Genomic DNA, 23,370 nt, shown 5'->3' with positions numbered 1-23,370 from the left:
GGGGATTTACTGGGATAAAAACCTCTTTGGAGAGTTATAAATAAGCTGTAGAAAGTCCACACACCCTTCCTGAAACTGCAGATCTTTGTGATGTGAAGCCTGTAGTATACATCATGTCAGACCTTTTTCTAACTTTAATGTGAGATTTCAACCAATAAAATTTAAGTTAAGATCAAATAGACACTTTTGTGGAAAAAGAACGTAAAATAAATGTGCACACCCCTAAACTACTACTTTATGGAAACACCATTTTGCTTTTGTTATAGTAGTGAGTCTTTTAGAATAAGTCTCTATCAACTTCATAGACCTGGGGGTATATTTACTAAGCTGCGAGTTTGAAAAAGTGTAGATGTTGCCTATAGCAACCAATCAGATTCTAGCTGTCATTTTATAAAATGTACTAAATAAATGGTAACTAGAATCTGGTTGGTTGCTATAGGCAACATCTCCACTTTTTCAAACCCTCAGCTTAGTAAATATACCCCCTAGACTTTGCTCCAAACAAACGTTCAAGGTTGGCTTAGTGGTTAACACTTCTGCCTCACAGCACTGGGGTCATGAGTTCAATTCCCAATCATGGCCTTATCTGTGTGGAGTTTGTATTGTTTGTGTGGGTTACCTCGGGGTGCTCTTGTTTCCTCCCACACTCCCAAAAACATACTGTACAGCGCTGTGGAATTAGTGGGGCTATATAAATAACTGATGATGATCAAGGTCCATCCCATTTGAGGGAATCTTCTGAATTACCAGTCAAAACAAAGTTGTATGTGGCGATAATATGTAAAACAGGCGTTTTGCTAAGGACATCCTATTTTTTTTTTTTTTTTTTTTCAAGGACCTCTTGTGAAAAACTGCCTTCCTGTTTTATGGACACCATGCACTTTAATGTGACTCTCTGCTTTAGAAAACTTATGTAAATAGAATCCAAAATATTGAAACCTGATTAATAATTTGCTTAAGTGTCAAGTCCTTCTTAATGATCTTTTAAGACTAATTGGTTCATGGAGCTCATCCTGAAATAGCAGTTCTCTGTATCTTTGGACAGAGCAGATCAATAAACGTTTTACTATTGGGGGAAGACTGGGCTGGGGGTGGAGGGGTGTGTATCAGCCCCCCTGGGCCAGTCCCACAATGGGCTACCTTGGACTGGGCCACCTGCATCTTTTCCTCTTTAAAATGTTCCTAATAGGCTGCTGAGACAGTCTTGCCCACAGGCCTAAAATTTGCCAGCCCTCCCCTATTTGCTATCCTTCTATAACTTGCATTTATGTAATCTTTATTGCAAGAAATAAATTCTTGCATCAAGTTAGCACTGCAGAGCTGTCCAGAAGAGCTTACAATCTATGAGGATCCTATAAGTGTGCATCCTGCATCCTGTTAGAGCTACATGTGCTGCAGATTAGGTTGTTTTTTTTTGTGTGCTTCCTCTGTATTGGGATTATGTCCCTCCCATTCTGGCAGTGACTCTAGTTCAGGCGGAGGGGGGTGAGGACGCACTGCTCTGTACACAGCGGGGAAGGTGCAGGCTCTCTGCCCGCACAGACACACGCGCTGACCCACACTCCGGGCACGGCTGAGTCAGGTGATTGGCAGGGCAGAAAGTGACCCAGGTCATCGCTGGCCATGCAGAGCCAGGACCCAGACCCACAGCCGGCAGTGGCAGTGAGGACACAGAAGCAGCAGATGGCAGACAGGCTGAGGGAGCTGACACAGACGCGGCTACAGAAAATATGGATCCCCCATCAGAGCGAGAGGCTGCAGCAGCGGAGAGGATGTAAGTGCAGTGAACCATGGAGGGGGTCTGATGCACCAGGGGGTGCCAGTGGAGGGGTCTGATGCACCAGGGGGTGCCAGTGGAGAGGTCTGATGCACCAGGGGGTGCCAGTGGAGGGGTCTGAGGCACCAGGGGGTGCCAGTGGAGGGGTCTGAGGCACTAGGGGGTGTCAGTGGAGGGGCCTGAGGCACCAGGGGGTGCCAGTGGAGGTGGCTGATGTGCCAGTGGAGGTGGCTGATGCACCAGGGGGTGCCAGTGGAGTGGACTGAGGCACCAGAGACAAAGCCACCATCATGGGGTGACCCTGGAAGATGAGGCTTTGTGCTGCTGTTTTATGCAAAAGGCTGGGTACACACTGCAGATAAACACCTTTGTTTTGGGAGCAATTTCTGCTGCAAAACGAGACTTTTCTTAATTACCTGGTTATATTTATTACAGAGTCTGTGTAAACCTCTCCAGTTTCATGTTCAGCTAGGCAGCCTAGAAGCTTGGCATGGGTGCACATTACTCTCAATAATGTCATGATATTAAGTCCATAACATAGTTTGCTGACATTGGAGAGACTTTTATCTTTTGCCCCCTACTTCCATAGATGATTACAGTACACATAATCTATACTCTTATAGCTATACAACAATATTTAGATTAAACTGGCTAAATGTAATACTAGGTGATTCTATGTTTAACACTGTATATAATGTTTACCTAGCTACAAGCTATTGCGATCTTCTATTACTAGTGTGTGTGTTTGTTTTCCCATTATAGGTTTTTACATTTGCACCCAGTTTAGTTTTAAAGGAAAGGTCTGTTTACCATGTATGTAATGTTGCAACATCTGCCTTCTACTGAAACTGCTGAATGTGAAATTCCTGTATTGATGATTTAAGAATCGTAGTCTAAGCTGCATGCAACACTAAGCATTCTATTTAATGCAACGTACATCACTTTGATTTAATTGAGCGTTCTAGTCAATTTTGGTGTTCACAGCTGATTAGAATTCCTAGTCTGTCAATATGCCTTGCATGTCATAAGCAAATGTAATCACAGAGGGACTTTCATGCTCTTAATTCTTCAAACGCCCTCTAGTTTCATAAACTTGATTTGAATTATTAACCTTTCCAAAAAGCCACGTGCATTTCATTGAAATCTTACACTTCCCTGTAATGTGCATTTTACATTAAACTTTATTACCAGCATAAGCTATTTTAACTTTGAATCATTTATCTTACTATGCACTACCCATACCATAAACATAAGACTAGTTCGCCCCTACAATGGCCATTTTTATTTTGTTGGAATAAGGACTATAGGACTTTAAATTGTGAATTTGGTATTGGCTGACCAGGGAAAGGTCACATGACTGACAAATAAGACTTATTCTGCAAAATCCTCTCTTAAGGGCATTGGGCAGTGACTGTGTAGTAGTTGTGGTCACAGTGTTATCTTCATAAGCCTCCACCAGAAAAGAATGGAGGTTCAATTGAGATAAACTGTGAGAGACACTTACGGCTGATGGCTTAAGATCTCTACAGGGACTGGTCATATTTTTGTCTCCAACTTTCTCTGTCTCTCCTGGTTCCAAAAGTGCCACACTACCGCTAGCTTCACGGAAATGCCAGTAGCCATTGACGGCTTTATTAGTGGTTGATGATGCTACTGCCTTACAATAGCCATACGCACTTTCACCACCAGCAGCTACAACTAATATTCCACTACCTTATGTATCACGTGTTCCCCTCACCTCGTAGATTGTAAGCTCATTGGGGCAGGGCTGTGTTTACCTTCTGTTTCATGTCATTGTATGTAATTTGAAGGGATCACGACACAAACAATGTACTGTGCTGTGTAATATGTTGGCGCTATATAAATTAATCCATACTTGCCAACCTTTTAACATTGAATTCCGGAAGATCCCGGGCAGGGGGCGTGGTTGGAGGTTGGGAGGGGGCGGGGCACGGTTAATTGCGTCATTTTGGGTGGGGGGGCGGGGCCAAAATGATGCGATTCTCCGCAAATCACATAATTTTTTCCATCAAATAGCAGTATGCAGGATACTTGCCTGCTCTCCCGGGAGTCCGGGAGACCTACCCGGATTTCGGGAGTCTCCCGGACATTCCGGGAGAGTTGGCAAGTATGAATTAATCGTATGTTATAGTGACACAGATTGACCATGCCATCACGCATACATAATTCATTTCAGATGTTTCAAGATTGGTTAAGTACATCTACGTCTCGCTTACAATGCAGCTAGCTCCAGGATATTCTATTTCAACGTAGCTGGCATTTATTCATGCATAGCTGGCATTATGTGTGTACCAAATATATTTTATTGATTGTCTTTGAAAAGAGGACCTTCAGTTCTCAAAATGCGGCTGCTGCAATTGGAATAACTGTCTGAGCCACACACATAATATTTATATGTATTTTACTTTGTTTTGCAAACATTGGTTCATGTTTGTAGCCCTGATAAATCGGGGAATATAAATTAGTGTCATAAAACAGTATAACGTATTTGACTTTTCACCCATCGTAATAATCCAATGTGTTATAAATCTAGTGCATGTAACAATTGATGTAAACCTGAGAAATTACATGAGATAAAAGGGTTTTAGTATCAAACTTGTCATGCTACAATATTAATGCTTTACCAGAGCACTTTTCCATAATTATATTTCTTTTTCTGCAGCGTCCATACCCCAGTTCACAAACTCCCCCACTATGATCATTATGGTTGGGCTCCCTGCACGTGGAAAGACTTACATCTCTAAGAAACTCACACGCTACCTCAACTGGATCGGAACGCCAACTAAAGGTAAGTACTTGTTCCAGCTGGAGACTGGAATAACGGTTTCTATGAACACTGATTTTAAACTACCGCCATCAGTCCACGTTGTTCCATCACTGCTAACGCATCCTGTCTGTAACGGGATTGCTGAAATCTCACAGACTGACCTAAAACTATCTTGAGGTCTAACTTGCTACCATTGCCTTGTAAGGCGACGTGGGTGCGTGCCAATTGGCCATGTCTTTTATCTTATCTGATCTCCTCTGTAATATGTCAGCACTTTATTTATAAACGTTAATTATCTGTAGTAGAGAAATCCCTTATTTGCGTCTTGTAACATAAGCAATAGTATGTTGCTTAACATTTCAGCAATACATACCAGTTATTGCAAACTTATTTGATTAATTCCAGTAGTTTAGCACATTATAGTACGTTTACTGGAATAAACTGTTATAACTATTTCCGTATTGACGATAATAGATGGATCCTAACTAAGTATCTGACTATATTGCAAGGCTTTGAAGTCTGCAGCCGCTTATCACACAAGGTTCTTATGTACGTCATTGGTCTGCCCTCACAATGTCAACATTTACATGTCGGTCAATGTATAGATCGCAAGGAAGAGGTTCAATAGAAAGCGCTTCTGCCTTGCGTTTAGACTACAGAAGTCACATGTAAAGACCACATCATGCACTCGTTAATCTCTATCTCTGTTTCACAACACTTCTCGCATATGAGTTTATGTAATAGACACTAAGAGATATCCGACTGAGGTTTTAACCACTTTAGGGATGACTAACCCTTTCACTCGACTGAACTTTGCACTTCAATGAATTTATTATGCTCATGATTCTACATTGTTTTGTTGTGTATGAATGTTATCCATGACCTAGTAATCCAGTTTTATAACTATAGACCTTCCAGTTTTACGCTGACTTGATTTTCTTTGTCCCACGTGTCGTCTTGTTTTCTTTTCATTACGCTCAGTGTTTAACGTGGGACAGTATCGCCGCGAGGCTGTGCAGAGCTACAAAAACTATGAGTTTTTCCGCTCGGACAACCAGGAAGCCATGAAAATCAGAAAGTGAGTTTGCAAACTTGTGTAATGAAATGTTTGTAACTGATCATGCGGTTGGTTCATGTTTGCATGCACTGTCCTATTGGTGGTCGGATAGATCGTTTATACTGTGGTAGCAAATTAAATTTGTTTGTTCAGTAAAATAGTATTTGCCCCCTATCCCTTTTACTACCTTGTTTGAAGGTTTTTAAGTCTACCCCCTCGTGTGATGTCATAAGGGAGCGGAGCTTGATTGGGGGTGGGGGGGGGGGTCTTGCACCTTTTAAACTTGTGTGTTTCATGAACAATTTAATGTTTATTCATTCGTATGCTGGGCATGGGCGGCCGTGGTTGAGCTAAACAGTGTCCGTGTTCTTTTACAGGCAATGTGCACTCAATGCGCTGAAGGATGTCCATATGTACCTGTCACGGGAAGAGGGACACGTTGCTGTAAGTGGTTGTGAAAGAAAATTGCAAAATGATCCTGTTGCTTTATTATTTTTCTGAGAATGTACTGTAGCCATTTAATAGCTTCACTGAGGCATGAGGTACAAAGTGCCTCAATGACGTTTCTAGTGAAACGAATATCTGAAAACTGGCTGCCTCTGATCGGAGTAGACTCTGGTCTGACGGAACACTATGAGCTCTGTAGACGTGGAAGGACGGCACCGTCATCATCTGTTTTATATAGCGCCACTAATTCCGCAGCACTGTACAGAGAACTCACTCACATCAGTCCCTGCCCCATTGGAGCTTACAGTCTAAATTCCCTAACACACAGACAGACTAGGGTCAATTTGGTAACTGCCAATTAACCTACTAGTATGTTTTTGGAGTGTGGGAGAAAACCAGAGCACCAGGAGGAAACCAATGCAAACACGGGGAGAACATACAAACTCCACACAGATAAGGCCATGGTCGGGAATTAAACTCATGACCCCGGTGATGTGAGACAGACGTGCTAACCACTAAGCCACCGTGTTGTCCCCAGGCACTGTGTTTACACTCGCCGATATAAGGGATCGGCACAAGCACAATCTGAGGGCAGGGGGGTTGCTGAAGATTCTACCGCCAGCACCGAGTAGACTGGTCCAGTTTAAGTACTGGTATGTACAGTATATTCATGTAGACTTTGATTTTGCTGTAATGCTTTCGCTGTAAACCAGCATCATAAAAGCACCTATGTCTGTAGCTTATAAATAACACCTTTTCCTGTTGCCCAAATGCCATTCTTTTCATAGTGCTTTTGGGAAAGCATTACAATGCACCAGACACTCATACGGTGCTGTGTAGACTCTAGGAATATGTTTTATGACCTGCCGTAAAGTCATATGGCCTTGTAACCTTTCATTAATGGCAAACCGTTGAAAAAACAGAAGCCAGCCTGTTACTGCCTCTCACAATGCACCCTCTGCCTCAACTTCCAAACATTGTTCACTTCCTGTTAAAAAGCAGAGCATTACCTCCCTGCTCATTTACACAGCTGAAGCTCCTCCCACATCTCCAGGACCATATATGGGATAGCTTAAAAGTCAAAAATCTGATTCGTCATCATCACCATTTATTTATATAGCACCACTAATTCTGCAGCGCTGTACAGAGAACTCACTCGCATCAGTCCCTGCCCCATTGGGGCTTACAGTCTAAATCATCTGGTATTTTCTCCAATAACAGTTTTTATTAAAGTTTTCAATTTATATGGTCGAAAAGAAAACCTTAAAATAAGAGGAAGAGGGGTTGGAGAGGGAAGGGTGAGGGAAAAGAGGTGATAATACACTAGAATTTACAGTATACAATTTGATATCACAGTCGCAGTATACAAGTTTATAGCACACTCCCTTGAGTTGGGCGTTATTGAGAAGAGGACAGTAATGTGTTTGCGGTATCTTGAGGGATTGGCTTCTTAGATATATAATCATTCCAAACGAACCACATTGTATGGTGTGAGGAGCAGAAGGAGAATATGAGACACCTAGGGCTAGATTTACTAAACTGTGGGTTTGAAAAAGTAGAGATGTTGCCTATAGCAACCAATCAGATTGTAGCTGTCATTTATTTAGTGCACTCTACAAAATGACAGCTAAAATCTGATTGGTTGCTATAGGCAACATCTCCACTTTTTCAAACCCGCAGTTTAGTAAATTTAGCCCCTAGTGTTTCCATATCGTAGCTTTAACTGAACTGTAGATATTATCTTGGCGACCCGGGGAAGAGAAGAGGTTCTCCATGTTTGGGCAATCATAGCCACAAATTTATAGTAACTAGGGCGAACTAAATATCGGTCTCCAGAGGATTACTGTGGTGGAAAGAGCTGTAGAAGTGCCACCTCTGGAGTATAGGGAACTGGAGTCTTAATAACCTGGGATACCTTGGCATACACTGCAGACCACAGGATATGGGCACTAGGGCAGCTCCAGAAAGTGTTTAGAATGTCGCCTATCGCTCCACATCTTGTGGAGCCTGTCTGGGGTTAAGTAAAGTCTGTGAAGTAGTTTGTAATATATCTCTGAATGATTCAGACACTTTGCCATTGGGTGGGCATTTTGGAAGACTAGATCCCATAGATTCTCGTCTAGTACCAGGCCTAGGTCTCTCTCCCAAGCACGTGGGGAGGAGAGCTTCGCCGGTTCGCTTTCAGAGTTGAGAAATGTGTACCAAAGAGATACGGCAGCCCTGTTGGCTCCTGTCGTTAGTCTAGCATAAATGTGTGGAGGGGATTCATCGGGTATTTTAATTACTGTGACGTCGGTGGTGCTGCCCCACGTATGAATCAATACCGCACAATTTTGCACAGCAAGTTTGCAAAGACGTCGCCCTAACGCTGCTCTGCATGGCGGGCATAAGTGAACAGGACACTCCTTCCAGTTTTCCGACAGGACAGTCCTGACAATCTTAATCGGGATAGTCGGGAGGTATGAGGGAGTATTCTAGATAAGAAATTCACTACTACTCTTAATAAACCTAATTCTTGTACATATAGGTAATCTCTTTGCTTATGGCTTGTCTAAATCTTTAGTGAATGAATACATTTGTAAAGCATTTGATTATGCATTTTTAGGTATTTGATGCCACCAACACTACAAGAGAGAGAAGGTCTATGATTTTGCAGTTTGCAAAGGAACGTGGTTACAAGGTACAGCCTGCAGAGGGCAGCACATGTAACATGTTTTCACCAGTGTCTATGTTAAATATGTAATGGTTATGTAATAATGTGTGGCAGGTTTATTTTTGCAACCTTGCACAAAAGACAAAGTGGTTGTTTTACAGCAGGTTTCCCATAAGGCCCTAAACTTAAAATGCAATTTTGTCTAATATTAAAAGGTGTTGTGTAACAATTGTCATTTTTTTTTTTTTGCGCATGTGTTGTATGTTCTGAGTGGAGCTATTGTTCTGTTATCAGTGATTTCAAACAGGCTCTCTGCAGTGTACTTCAATTGGATTACTGACATGTTTGTGAACAAACCCCCCTCCAAGCACCCACCCACCTCTTTCTAAAACTTGCATTTAAGCAAACATTACCCCAAACCCACACTATTATGTATTGTTGTTTATTGTTAAGTCTGAGTACATTTGCAACCTTGTACTATCAGTTAATCAGATGCTCTTTATAACCCTTCTCTTAACTAGACACTATTGTGTCATATGTTAAACATAAACAATTTTTTCACAATTACAAAATCACTTAAGTCTTGCATAATTATTAGCTAGCTGGCCCCTGTGGCTGTCTACCCTGCCATGGAAATGAATACAAAAGTCATGACTCATCAGCAATTGCTCTGATGAAATTAATGCACTCGTTGCCATCTGTTAAAGTGGACGGATCACTTAGATTTGTCTGGTTTTTTTCTTATTATAAAGTCCAACATCGCCCTGTTTTGTTTCATCCATGGTACATCTCAAACTAGTATGTCATATGCTTTTCTTGCTTCTCCCAGAAAAATGGTTTCATATTACAAATGATCATTAATCTAATTAGCAGTAAGACGGTGCCTGCCCTTCTGAACCTATGATAAACCATTCAAATGTACAAAACGCATAGATAATGAAATCTGATTGGTTGCTAACTTAACCTAATTCAATCAAGGTCAGCTGAATGGCTGTTGTGTGTTTGCACATTGTTCGGTAATCCCCATAGAGTTATTTTCATGAATAACTTGTCTTTTTTCTTTCTTTTTTTATCTCTCCACCGTTGAAGGTGTTTTTCATCGAATCCATCTGCGATGACCCAGATATCATTGCTGAGAACATCACAGTAAGCTGAATATGGGATTTTGGATAGACATAGACCTGATATTGTCAGTGAGCTGTATATTCCATTGTCCTGAACTCTCTCCTTATCCTAGCAAGTGAAGTTGTCCAGTCCGGACTACAAGGACTGCGATCGGGAAAAAGTGGTGGAAGACTTCCTGAAAAGGATTGAATGCTACCAGATGAATTACGAGCCCCTACATGACGATTTGGACAGGTAAAACTAAACCACACATTACTCTGTTATATCTGGGTGTCTTATGGGCAAAAGCGCGCCTTCCCTTCTCTTTAATCATACCCCATATATTGTAAGCTTGCGAGCAGGAGCCCTCTCATATCTGTCTGTATTACCCAGTATTGTTTTATTAATGTGTATGTTCCCAATTGTACAGCGCTACAAAGTTTGCTGGCCCTATATAAATAAATTGATGATGATCTTGTTATTTATAAACCTCATATCCGCAAGTGCCGCACTCTAATTTACTTTTATATATGGCCTGTAAAGATGGCTGCTTGTAAAGGAGTACTCCCAGTTAAATGCTATCTGCTTCTTCTCTCCAGTGGACCCCTGAAACTGCACGCTGAAACTTTGTTTACACTGGATTTACTAAGACTATAGCGCCCCTTCATGGAACATGTTTGTTGTATTGTAATGTGGAAGTTACAGTGAAGTAAATTTGAAGGCTGATGTAGTTCCACTAAATGTGGATTGTTTTTATATTGGTATAAATGGGTCAAAAATAAATTTTATTCTAATGTTTGTGAACTTGGCAGACTGAGTTGAGATCTATAAAACTGAGGCATTCTGGAACACTTGGAAGGTCAACAGTGATCGTTGCATTTTTCAGAGGTCTAGATATGATTGGCCACAACGAGAAGCTGTTTACAGATGGGGAACAGGTTCTGGTTCTAAGGGTAGCATGTGTTGTAAGCCGTAACTAATATGCTTATGAAATGAGGATCATATGTGAATATCGGCTGTTCTGAGAAATGCAAAGATCCATATGTAGAATAGCTTAAAAGGAAAAAAGTGTTAAATAACTGATTTAAATGAAGGTTGCAAGACTCCTGTTTTACAAGGGCTGTGTTTGTTCACTGGCCACATCAGGAACATTCAAAGTCCAATGGACGGACTGGCTTGTAGCCAGCCAGCTGGAGCTGGTTTCTTGGATAAGAGAGGGAGGAGATGGCTTCTCTGACTAACGTGCTTTCCTCCCATATAATAACATTTCACAACGCTCCTAACCTCTGATGTGTGTTCTCTGTGGACGGGTCACATGAAGCAGCAGCTTCCAAATATCACGTAAGTTCTAACAAGTGGAATGTGTCCTGTGTATAGAGATGTTGGAGCAGCTTCTATAGTAATGTAAGGTACGTGCTTGGGTGCAGCGGTTTGTTTTAATGCATCTTTAAAATATTTGTCACTTTGCAAATTGAATTCTAAAATACTGTCCTATATATTAATGTATTGATATATTTTTTTCTCTGTTTTTTGTTTTTTTTTATGGGAGGGAAATAGAATTGGATCTTTCATCATTACTTTATTGCAGAATTAGACAATGAATAAATTGTGTAATATTAGTATGAAATTTGTAAAGCATGTTAGAAATCTGCGCGCTCAGTTTAACCCGAAATGACTATAAAATGTTTGCATACCCGGTTTTACTAAGGAGATGTAGAGTTTTAGTGTTGAATTTGTGTCAATATCATATTTAACTCTGTTGTATTCTGTATATATGCATTTGCATTGTTGTCAGACCTTCAGATACAAATATATAGAACACCACTTTCTCTATCGAACCTCATTCTCCACAATGTACTGAAACTGTCACACTGTGACTTGTGGTACTGATGTAGGAGCCAGTGTACGGTGGTATCAATACACTGTGTGTTCTTTTGATCTAAATGAAATTAAAGATACGTCTCATGGTCCAGAAAATAATGTTGTGATGTGAGAGGCTGTTTTTTTTAGCATTGTCTCCTAGCGACCATGTCCAAGGTGTAAACTTTATCCAACCATTTTGGAGCCTCTGCCAAGGATTTTAATAAGAGATCCGACAGTCTTTGACAAATCTTCAAACAATTTTTCAAATCTCCGCACAACTCTCCAAACTAGTTGTGTGAAATCTAAGCTACATGTTAAGAGTGAGAAAACCCCCTATGTCTAAATCTCTGCTGTAGAATAATAAAAAGCTTGTACTTATTTGGTATTAAGAAGATTGGCTTTTCTTCCTGGAAACTGCTATAAAGAGATCACTGTGCATTCCCAGGACTTGTTGTTCACTCTGCGGAGTCTCTTATTTTTGAGCGTCCTGTCTGTACAGAGGTTGTCAGCAATCTGAGACGGCCTCGGGCCGTATGTACTGTCACTTGTCCAGCGTAATCCTTCACTGCAGGACCAAAATGGTCATTTATATCTCCAGTCCAGCTCTGGTTCAGGTTGGATACTGAATAGTTAGGGAAACGAGTTGACTTCATTATAAGTAGATGAAGGGATTAATGTGGAGTCAGATTACTAGCCTAAAATGGACATTTGTGGCCACCTTAAGTGCTGACTCGTTCCCCTTTTGCAAAGATTGGTCTGGATGAGATTGCAAATAGCACTTTGTGGCGAAAGCGGGGTGTCTGTCACATTTAACTAAAACTTGTAACCTGCTGACACACTCTTACACTGGGGATAAAGGGACATTGCCTATATAGAAGACTTTTTTAGTCAGTTACTCATTGTAAAATTGTGTATTGCTGATATTGCATTGGAGCGGTTATACATTGTTCTTAAATTGAAGCCAGGTGGGTTATGGGTAAGGACCGGATGGGGTCCAGTTCCAGGATACAGGTGAAGGGGCTGTAGCTGCATTCATTCCCCCCTCCTTTCTTTACAGGAAGTTCTGGTCAGCTGAGAGCTAGTTCTGGCAATAAAAGCTTGTAAGGGGTTAATGCTGGGAGTGTCGCCTAATCATTTTGGCCCCGCCTCTTTAATTAACCTGAGTATGTCCCAATTGTCTCAGGTTATATTCAGCCAGACACCTAGGTGTCAGCCCTGCAGGGGACCGAGGGATGTGTTAGGTTGAGAAGGGACAGCCCCTCGTGAGGGAGCCACTCTCAGAACATCCCACTATCTAAGGCCACCTCTGACCAAGCCCCTGGATCGTGGGGTATAGAGGGAGAGCCAGGGGAGTTTGTTCATCTTTGTGCTTTGATCCTGGGTAGAACTCCAGCGTTGAAGTCTAGGCTTCTGCCGGACTGAGCATCCTGGTGGGTCATCTGCTCAGAAGAACTCCGTGGGTCTTGTTACCTTGTGGGCCTGATCTAACTGGGAGACCAGGGGCTTGACTCCTACCACAGTAGGTAGAGGAGAGATTGTCGGGCCGAGTCTGGGATTCAGCAAGTCGGGACATCCAGGTGACTAACTCCTTAAGCTATTGGCAATTATTTACTGCTTGTGTAAGGAATTATAGTGATTTGTGTGGTTTTTGTTTTTTTTTTAATTATAAATGTACTGTTGTACACGTCTAACTGCATTAGAAGGTACGGGATATTCTTCCCTGGCATAGTAAGGCATACCTGGGTGGCCAGCCAGTGTGACATGGGTGTATTCGGACCATGTAATTTGGTTGTCATGGTTTTTGTTACAATGGTGATTATTTACATGCCTACCACTCTTGTATCATCAGTTCCTATGTCTCTACTTTGCCCCCTCCTTCTAGACTGTGAACTGTCACAGACCGGACCCTCTGTACTCTGTCCCCTGTCTGCACCTCCTTTGTCTACTTCATATGTACTAATGTTTAATCTATATTTTGTATGGCTGGTAATGCACATCCTTGGTCTACTGCTGACTGTACGCCGCTGCAGAGTTTATGTGCAAACCATCCAACGCTTGTCTTCATCTTATAATTTGTACTAGAATGTTGAAAGGTAATTGCTGATTGGTTAAAGCCCAGTTGTACTTTTTATACTTTGTTGGTAAACAATGTCTGTGCTGCGTGATGGTAATGTGCTTGAGGGGAAATTCAACCTCCTTTTTGATTTATTCAAAACCAAAAATCTGGAAGAAAAGGGAGGTGTTGCTGTTGCAGTCAGTGTGCAAATATATATGAACATCCTATATCTGAGCATTGTGGAAAAGGGAGGTGTTGCTGTTGCAGTCAGTGTGCAAATATATATGAACATCCTATATCTGAGCATTGTGGAAAAGGGAGGTGTTGCTGTTGCAGTCAGTGTGCAAATATATATGAACATCCTATATCTGAGCATTGTGTGTAGGGAGTGCTTGTACCTATTGCTATGCAAGTTCTGTGGGCTGGTGTGTGCCGTCAATCTTCTAAATGAACGTGAGAAATACATATTTTTACTACATATATATATATATATATATATTTATTTATTTTTTTTATTAAAGAAGAAATACTCCTTTTCCTGACAGTTGAATTACACTGAGTAATATATATATTAACATATATCATTATCTGGTTTCTGTAAATACGTGCAATGATTAGCAGGAGCCAAACATGCCATATACTATCCAAATAAAGTTTAAATCTCTACAATAGATGGACTGTTCCTTCATTGTCACATTATCAAGTAATTGATTTGGAAAATGGCACTTTTCAGACATCCGGGGGTAAATGTATCAAGCTGATAAATGATAACTAGAATCTGAATGGTTTTTCAAACCCGCTGGAAAACTTTCAGCTTGATGCATTTACTCCCCCGGACGTGATTGCTTAACTCTGTGGAAAGTTCAACAGAAAGACGGCTTTCCAAATATTTATTGTTTTTGGCCACTGCGTGATCCCTTAGAATATATTTATTTAAAAAACAGTTGCATTTACAGCACAACTACGGTAAATGTTGTCATTCCCAAATAATGTGATTTAATAGTATTACAAGGAAGGCAGTAGGAGAAGTGGCGTTATGGCATACTATCTTATACACCCCCACTTTCATTTGTGCTGAGAGTATATGTTATAAGTTTTTGATCTCCACTTCTTATTTGGTACAATTTAAGCACATTCGCTGTAATCGGCTGCTTTCTTCCACTGGATTAGTAACTTCAGTAGTATGATTCTATCAATATATTATTGAAATGTCAGAAAAATGGTAAGGAGAAGGGAAAATTGAATCACTTACCTATGAAACTAAACTCTTTCTTAAACGTTTACATTTTAAGCAACATATATAAAAGAAGAAAAGAAAATTTGAACAAAATGTATTGTGACTTGTAAACAATACACTGTATTCTTTGTTCACACCGATTACAAAATATATTTAGTATACTAGACCTTTTGAGAAATGTTTGTCTCTAACACTTTAACATGTTGCAGATTTGTACATAACTTTTGAATCCTGCTGAAATAATTGGAATATTCCTCTTGCTGAAGTAGGAATCATACTGTAGTATGAATGACTTCCCTAAAATGTGATGGTGCCCCTTTTTTGTTTTATGTATATTAAACAGTTTGTTCAGTATATCCTCTTACCTCCTTTTTTTTTTTTTTTCCCTCCATTCTTCTGTCCCAGCTCTCTGTCTTATATTAAGATTTTCAATGTTGGAAGCCGCTATCTGGTGAATCGAGTGCAGGATCACGTGCAGAGCCGCACTGTGTACTACCTGATGAATATCCATGTAGCGCCCCGTTCTATCTACCTATCGAGGCATGGCGAGAGTGAGCTTAACCTCATGGGCAGGATTGGCGGAGACTCTGGGCTGTCGCAACGGGGCAAGCAGGTGAGATCCTTCATGAGCTACAAACCACTGATAATAAACCCATTCCGTTATATGAGCATTATAATACAGCATCTGTTTAGGTAAAAGGGCAGCACAGTGGTTAGCATTGCTGTCCGACAGCACTGAGGTCATGGACTTGATCCCAACCAGGACCCCTAGTAATATGAAGGTTTTTATCAGCCTGGAATTCTTCTTAGCCATTGCTGTTTTTATGTGGTAAATGAATAAGAGAATCATTCAAATAAAAAAAAAAATAGTGGGACTATTTGGGGCATGTGGGAGACCTACTATTAAGCCATGGCCTATGTAACATTTAAATGAAGGGTAGATTCCTGCTTTTTATTGCATTTGCTACCAGAAAAGAAGCCATGTGTGGCATTCATGGTCTGAGCAAACCTTCTCCACGTTTGAACCATTAGCGCTTGCTGGCTCTGCTCAGAACGCAATCAGCATCTTTCAGTTTGCTCATTTCCGCTCCTTCCTCTAATCTCTTACAGTTTGCCCACGCGCTGGGCAGCTTCGTTAAGTCGCAGCAGATTCCAGACCTGAAGGTGTGGACCAGTCACATGAAGCGCACCATCCAATCAGCAGAAGCTCTCAGTGTCCCGTATGAGCAGTGGAAGGCGCTGAACGAGATTGACGCAGTGAGTAGCGCGTTCCGTCCTCTGATCACCAGACCCTCTCACTGCCCCGGAGGACCATGATCCTATAACACTTTATATGGAAAATCTAAATGTTTATATTAATGAGTACCTGGAGAATAATTCATGTTGGTAATGGGAGTTCTCTATAGACTCAAATATAATTGTCCTGTGATAAAGACCAATTTCGGGAGAGTAGGCCAACTATGCGTTAGAGAAAAGCAGATAATGAATCTCTAGACTGAAGCGTCTCTTACATTTCTGTCTCCATTACTGAAGTCATGTTGTCTTACCTGTCAGTCTTTGATTAAATTTTGGTCTCTGCGAAAATGGCCACCTCCATAGGCATAAAAACGTGGACATAGGACACAATTTCTGAACTGTGTCATCATGCCACAGATGGCAAAGCCAACCACGTCTTGTACTGGCTCAGCATCAGGGAGCATGCCAGACTCTTCAGGGAGTGAGGGAGATCACCCCTATTTCAGGGAGTCTCCCTGACATTCAAGGAGAGTTGGCAAGTATGGTACACCCCCTTTAGTTATGTCATCCCTGCTAGAGAGAGCTCTGGTGTATCTCTACAGAGGAGAATCGATGGGCTTCTGGGGTTATAATGCAGGGTGCTCCTCAGATCAAGTTATAATAGAGACTTTACACTGTGTGTTGCAGGGCGTGTGTGAAGAGATGTCTTATGAAGAGATACAAGAGCATTTTCCTGAAGAGTTTGCACTGAGAGACCAGGACAAATATCGCTACCGCTACCCTAAGGGAGAGGTGAGTGGGGCAGACAGCCAAACTGGCACACGAGGAAGTCCTCACGCTGTAAAATGTTAACCTGCAAGAAGTCTGACTACAGTCCTGGTCACTGTCAGGATATGATTTGTACAAGGAAATAATTTTAGGATATAAGATAAATGAAATTAAATTATGAAAGAACTTCTTCAGAATTGTGTAATGCTGTAATTTTTTCTGGGTGTTTCTCTGAAGGAAACAAATGTTCAGAGCTATTGCGTTATTGGAGGTTCCTGCAAGCTGAGACCTGTCCAAAATCTGATTGGCAGCCAGTTTGATAGTTGTGTAATACAATCAATAACCTTAAAAAAATAAATGTGTAACAAGCCCACATTGAATAAATCCATAAACTGTACTACATGGTTCAACAGTGAACAGACATGGAATTCTGAATCCAGGAGATAAGCTTAAAATTGCACATAAATTAAATTTGTAAGTAGAGTGAACCTATAAAGTTATGTTCCCCAAGAAAATACATAGGCTACAAAAATAAAATTTAATATATAGATATATAGAGACAAATAATCTAGCTAAATGGAGCGGAAAATACTTTGAAGCTGCAACCTTACGATCTCGAAATATCCCATATTGAGCACCATATAAAAAATAACATGAACAGAAGCCATTTCTAGTGCTTCCTTTTTCCAAAACTCTATACTTTTCTAGAGAAGTTAATTCCGTAAATCCCTGGTCTATGTTCCCTTCTGTCATACTCCCATCATCGATCACTCGTGCTTCTTGCTATAAGCCATTCTCCTTGACTGTTTGGGAATCATTTGTTTTTGTAATATATAGGTCTTATAGGGATTCTTATTTATTTATTTTTTATGTCATGGGCTTAAAAGTCCCAAGCTATATCCTCTGGGAATTTGAATCCTATGACATCAGGTGAGTGACACCGTGGAGATCCAGTGTGTCGCCAAACGGTAGAATTGCCACTGAAACCACAATATAGAGAATTAGACAGGGAGCCATTGCCGCTTCCGAGAGATGGCTGTAACTAGGAAAGAGAACCTATAGCGGAAGATACTATTTTATGGCATGAGTAATATGGTGGTAACCGTGATGGTGTCATGGATATAATATTGTTCTGTGATAATGATATTTTAATACTTTCTATGTAGCACAGCAGGATGTCATCTTTTATTCTCACTTTTGTCGTTTTTTTTTTTTTGTTTTTTTTTATATAAAGTCCTATGAGGATCTGGTTCAGAGACTGGAGCCGGTTATCATGGAGTTGGAGCGTCAGGAGAATGTTTTGGTAATCTGTCATCAAGCTGTCATGCGCTGTCTGCTGGCCTACTTCCTGGACAAAAGTGCAGGTAACCGCAGCTCATTAACTCGCCCGGGAGTCTGTACAATACAATACAGTAGTATAGTAATAAGGATTCCATTTGCCTTCTACGTACACTGAGCCCTATTGAATGCAGTGCGCTAAATGAGGCCCAGAGCAATATTGCTAAGGACTCTGGGAGCTATTTGTAAGATGTAGCACTTGCAGTGCACTTGGTAGGGAAGACTTTCCAGCTGTCCAATGGGAAGGGAGCGTTGCCTTGTGATGTCACCAAGCTGTGCTACCGTAAGATTCCATTGTGGTTGTAATGGACAAACTGCACCGGGAACTATATTCCTGATAGCTCTTAGAAGCCATACACTGGGGACAGATGAAACATGGGTAGCAGACACTGTAAGAGATTTAAAGAAGAGATACAATGGACAGATGTGGGGGGCAACTTATAAGACAGAGACTGAGGGGGTGTAGACAAATATGAAAAATGGGCTGAACACACAAGCGTGTATAAGCTCTCATCTCATGAGCAGGGGCCCCTTCTACCCTGTGTCTTATTTCTGCAGCTTCTTAACATGTTCTTTGCAACGCGGACAGTCGGTAGAACAAATCTTAAGAGTATTGTGGCCATATTGATCAATGATGATCTGTTTTCACTTTCTGCAGAGGAACTGCCGTACTTGAAATGTCCCCTTCACACAGTGCTGAAACTGACACCCGTGGCTTATGGTGAGTACATCTATAACCGAGAGAGAGGGGTAAACGGCCACTTGTTGTTGAACTACAACTTTCATCATGATTTGGCAGCAATAGTGGCTGATTATTCTGGTGACTGATTGTTTGGGAATTTTATTGGAGCTTATATTAAAGGGAATACCACTGACTGAACATTCTTTAAGCCAGGCCTGTCCAACCTGCGGCCCTCCAGATGTTTGTGAAACTACAAGTTCCAGCATGCCCTTCCAGCTATCAACAGGCTGTCTACTGGCAAAGCATGCTGGGGCTTGTAGTTTCACAACACCTGGAGGGCTGCAGGTTGGACAGGCCTGCTTTAAGCAATCTGGCCCTAAGCAGCAGGGCTAACCTGCCAGAGAGGGGCGTCATATAAGTGGCTATGAGACAATCAATGATTTTCCGTACACCCACGAAGTCCCAGTCTCTTTGGCCAGGTACGCTCTACTGCTGCCAAACATCTGGGTCGATTGTGTTTTAAGACTAATAACAATTTGGTGTTTTGGCCAGGGAGCTCTAGATTCTTTAATGTAATTTTGAAGAATATCTACAACCCTTTCATATTTCTCTGCAGTTTCAATTAGAGTGGTACATTGTCATATCTTCGCCCATGATCACACTATACATAAATTTGTTATCCATCCTATAAAAACAAGTCTATCATGCCCTATGCTCAATCTTTTTGTCATTCTTCCGAGAAAGAACAATAGTTTCCTTGCGGCACTTGTTAGGAAGGGGTCTGCACCCTCCACAAAAAGTAAAAGAAAATAATTTGCAATGGTCGCCTACACCACACATTGAATCAAATGTGCACTGCGGATATATTAAGATTTATTTTAGTTACTCCATATAATAAAAAAAAAAAAAAAAAAAAAAAAAAAAGCAGAGACAACCTCACAATTACAGTGAATCACTTCTACCAACGAAAGTCTTCATAACTACCATAGGAATCCCTAATCGGACAAATCCGCCTTGTGAATTACGAGCATTCAACAAACAGACATAAATACCTAGGAGTATACTTAGTAAACTGGCTTTTAAAAGTGGAGATGTTGCCTATAGCAACCAATCAGATTCTAGCTGATTTTGTAGAATGTACTAAATTAACTAGAATTTGGTTGCTATAGGCAACATCTCCACTTTTTCAAGCCCACAGTTTAGTTAAAATACCCCCTGGACTTTTTAAAATGTATTTATTGGTTGCTTCCTTATAAGACGTTGATGTATCCAAAGTGGTTGCTTTGTATGCAGTTTTAAAGCACTGCATTATTCCAGTTTTCATCAAGTTGCATCTGATGCAGCGGTGTTAAGACACAAACTGTATGTGGTTTATAATAAACTGCTGGTTATACCCTGATGTAAGAGTTTAAAAGTAAATTAATTTCTATCTAATCCATTTTGCCACACTACCTATGTAAACTTGTCTAAGTTGATCTGAGCATATCTTCTACGAGAGGCACCTTTTGCATGGATAGACGGGGGGGTGCTCATGTGTAAGTGCAAACACACACGCTAACATACCCTTTTGTGATGTCAGATTTCCTTATACATATCTAAAAATGTGTGTCCAGACGTAGGTTTGAAAACTGCACAAAATGATCCACTTTTAATACATCCCATCAATAGTGTCTGTTTTGCGAATACATGTCCTTACCGAACTTGGAATGTTTGTTGGATACACTCTTGCAGGGTGTATCTAAACGGTCCTAAATATGTTAAATCCAAGGGTCACTTCTCCCTGCTTATCCTCCTTGACCTCTCTGCGGCCTTTGACACCAAGGACCACCCCCTCCTGCTTCAAACACTTCTCTCTTGGCCTCTCTGGATCTGTCCTCGCCTGGTTCACCTCATACCTCGCTAACCGCTCCTTCTCTGTATCCACGTCTGGCTCCTCCTCCACCCCCTTCCCTTTCCCTGTTGGTGTCCCTCAGGGTTCTGTTCTTGGCCCTCTACTCTTTTCGCTCTACACCTCCTCCTTGGGGGCTCTCAGCTCCTCCTTCGGTCTTCAGTATCGCCTTTACGCTGACGACATCTAGCTCTACATCTCCTCGCCCGATCTCTCCTCCGCCCTCCTCTCTCGTGTATCTGACTGCCTCTCTGCCATTTCCTCCTGGATGTCCTCGCGCTTTCTCAAAATTAACATCTCCAAAACTGAACTCATTGTCTTTCCTCCCCCTAGACTCCTTTCCCACCACATCCTCTATCACTGTTAACAATGCCCCCAACTCCACTGCCTAGGCGTCACCCTCGCCCCCTCTCTCCTTCGCCCCCCACATCCAATCCTTTGCCCAAGCCTGCCGCTACCAGCTGCGCAACATTACCCGCATCTGGCCTGTCCTCTCCCAAGATGCCACCAAAACTATCATCTCCCGCCTTGATTATTGCAACCTCCTTCTTACCGGCCTTCCCCTTTCCCATCTCGCCCCCCTCCGCTCTATACTCAATGCGGCTGCAAAGCTCCTCATCCGCCTCCCCTCTCTGTCTTGCCCTACACTGGCTCCCCATTCCTTACAGAATCCTTTTCAAACTCCTAACCGTCACTTTCAAGGCTCTCTCCCAGTCTACCGCCCCCTATATCTCTTACCTCCTCTCTATTCACACCCCTGCCCGTCCCCTGCGCTTGGCCAATGACCGTCACCTCTCCTCCACTCTGATCACCTCTTCCCACTCCAGAATCAAAGACTTCTCCCGTGCTGCCCCCCTTCACTGAAACGACCTCCCTCGCTCCATCCGTCTTTCGCCCAATTTGTCCTCCTTCAAGAAGGCACTCAAAACTTACCTGTTCCTAAAAGCCTACCAACCTTACACCTAACCCCCTTATCTCCTCCGCCTGTTCTCTCCCCACTTCTTCAACTTGCTCCCTGTGTGCCTGAGTTCTGTCTACCCTCCCTTAGGATGTAAGCTCATTTGAGCAGGGCCCTCTTCCCTTTGTTCTCCATACCTGCTCCTCTGCTCCGTCTTTACTGCATTAGCCTGCCTGGAGTCTCTGAAGTTTTGGTATTTTTTGTTTACTGTGTGTAATGTTTCACCTTGGTTAGTCTGTTTGTGCTGTGTACGGCGCTGCGGAACTCTTGTGGCGCCTAACAAATAAAGAATAATAATAATAAATCTGAAGAGCCTTCTCTCCAACAGTTGGGCATTGTTTCCCCCATGAAGGAGAAAATTATTCAAAGCCAGTTTTGAGGAAAAAAGAAAAACTTAAATTAAACCAGAAGTGTCTATTAGCAAATAAACCTGTATCTTTTAATTTTGATAAATATACTGAGTGTATCGACCATCTGCAGCCTGCTTTAAAGTTTGTTCAGTTTCCCTCTCGAACTGCTCAAGAGGGGTAAAGACTTAACTCCCACAACATTGTTGGGTTTAATCACCCAGTACAGAGAAAGCTATTGGTGCTGGGAGTTTAAACCCAGGGATATAACATGTAGTGTCAACTGTAATCAAAAGCTTGGGTGTGTTTACCTCGCTTGAACTGAAACTTTCAGCAAAAACATTACCTGTCTGCTTTTTGTTTCACAAAATCCAAAGAGTGCAATTTGGGAACATGCCCTAAATGCATTTCCAGATTGTCTGGTCATAGAAGAGAAGCTTGTATTCTCCAAATTGACATTGCCAAATGATGCATTAGGGCAGCTAAAATTAGAAAGTGGCATTGATTTTTACAATCCAATGTACTTTGGGTGTTCTGGCTTGTGGAGGTTAACAGTAAGACTAATGTATAATTCCTCTTCCTAGGTTGTAAAGTAGAATCAATTTACCTGAATGTGGAGGCAGTGAATACACACAGGGAAAGACCATTGGTGAGTTGACAAAGTGATATGAAAAGTTTTGTATGGGAAGGTTCATCACGATTTTTTGTAGTTCTTTTATTACATCTATATTCTATGCTCTAGACTTGTGCTTTCAGAGGGGTGTTCTTCTCACAGGATTTATTTTTAAAGGGGGTTTTTGTACGTGTAGGAATTGGTCTTTGATGTAAGCGTATGCTGGGAATATATTTGAAAGATTTCAGCAGTAAACTCAACTTAATAGGAAAATATGGTAGTGTCTTGTGCAGGTGACAGATTTATAGCAAAGGTGCAACTCTTATTGGGTAGGGACGTAGAACTATGCAAATCTCAGTTCAAGAATAAGCACAAATGTACTGAGCAGGGACCCTCTTGCCTTTGTCTGCATTACCCCGTGTTTTATCACTGTTTGTTCCCCATCGTAAAGCGCTTGCTAGTGCTATATAAATAAATGTTAGTTTAATTCAGTCATTTGCAGATCAAGGAGACATTTGTTGTACAACATTCTAGAGCCTCTCAACACTTGTCTTCATC

The 23,370-nt window shown here is 41.5% G+C and overlaps 1 protein-coding gene across 2 annotated transcripts in view; it reads left to right on the top strand.

Annotated features, from left to right (window-relative positions):
• PFKFB1 (6-phosphofructo-2-kinase/fructose-2,6-biphosphatase 1) overlaps positions 1-23,370 on the top strand; it is a 34,069-nt gene that overhangs the window by 9,520 nt on the left and 1,179 nt on the right. The window contains exons 1-13 of one of the 2 annotated variants that reach the window (XM_075184942.1): positions 1,458-1,774; positions 4,461-4,586; positions 5,547-5,643; positions 6,000-6,066; positions 8,675-8,749; positions 9,812-9,868; positions 9,960-10,081; positions 15,388-15,595; positions 16,093-16,239; positions 16,906-17,010; positions 18,221-18,350; positions 18,983-19,045; positions 22,784-22,848. In XM_075184942.1, coding sequence (XP_075041043.1) covers positions 1,624-1,774; positions 4,461-4,586; positions 5,547-5,643; positions 6,000-6,066; positions 8,675-8,749; positions 9,812-9,868; positions 9,960-10,081; positions 15,388-15,595; positions 16,093-16,239; positions 16,906-17,010; positions 18,221-18,350; positions 18,983-19,045; positions 22,784-22,848 — 1,413 coding nt within the window. In that variant the 5' untranslated portion in view covers positions 1,458-1,623. Of the gene's footprint in view, positions 1-1,457; positions 1,775-4,460; positions 4,587-5,546; positions 5,644-5,999; positions 6,067-8,674; positions 8,750-9,811; positions 9,869-9,959; positions 10,082-15,387; positions 15,596-16,092; positions 16,240-16,905; positions 17,011-18,220; positions 18,351-18,982; positions 19,046-22,783; positions 22,849-23,370 lie in introns of those variants that run through there. The other variant, XM_075184943.1, reaches the window with a different exon arrangement.

The sequence above is a fragment of the Mixophyes fleayi genome, chromosome 9 (genome assembly GCF_038048845.1).
Source record: "Mixophyes fleayi isolate aMixFle1 chromosome 9, aMixFle1.hap1, whole genome shotgun sequence".
Classification (NCBI taxonomy): Eukaryota; Metazoa; Chordata; class Amphibia; order Anura; family Limnodynastidae; genus Mixophyes; species Mixophyes fleayi.
The sequence above is the reverse complement of the archived record's forward strand: the minus strand, read 5'-3'. Positions and strand labels throughout refer to the sequence as shown.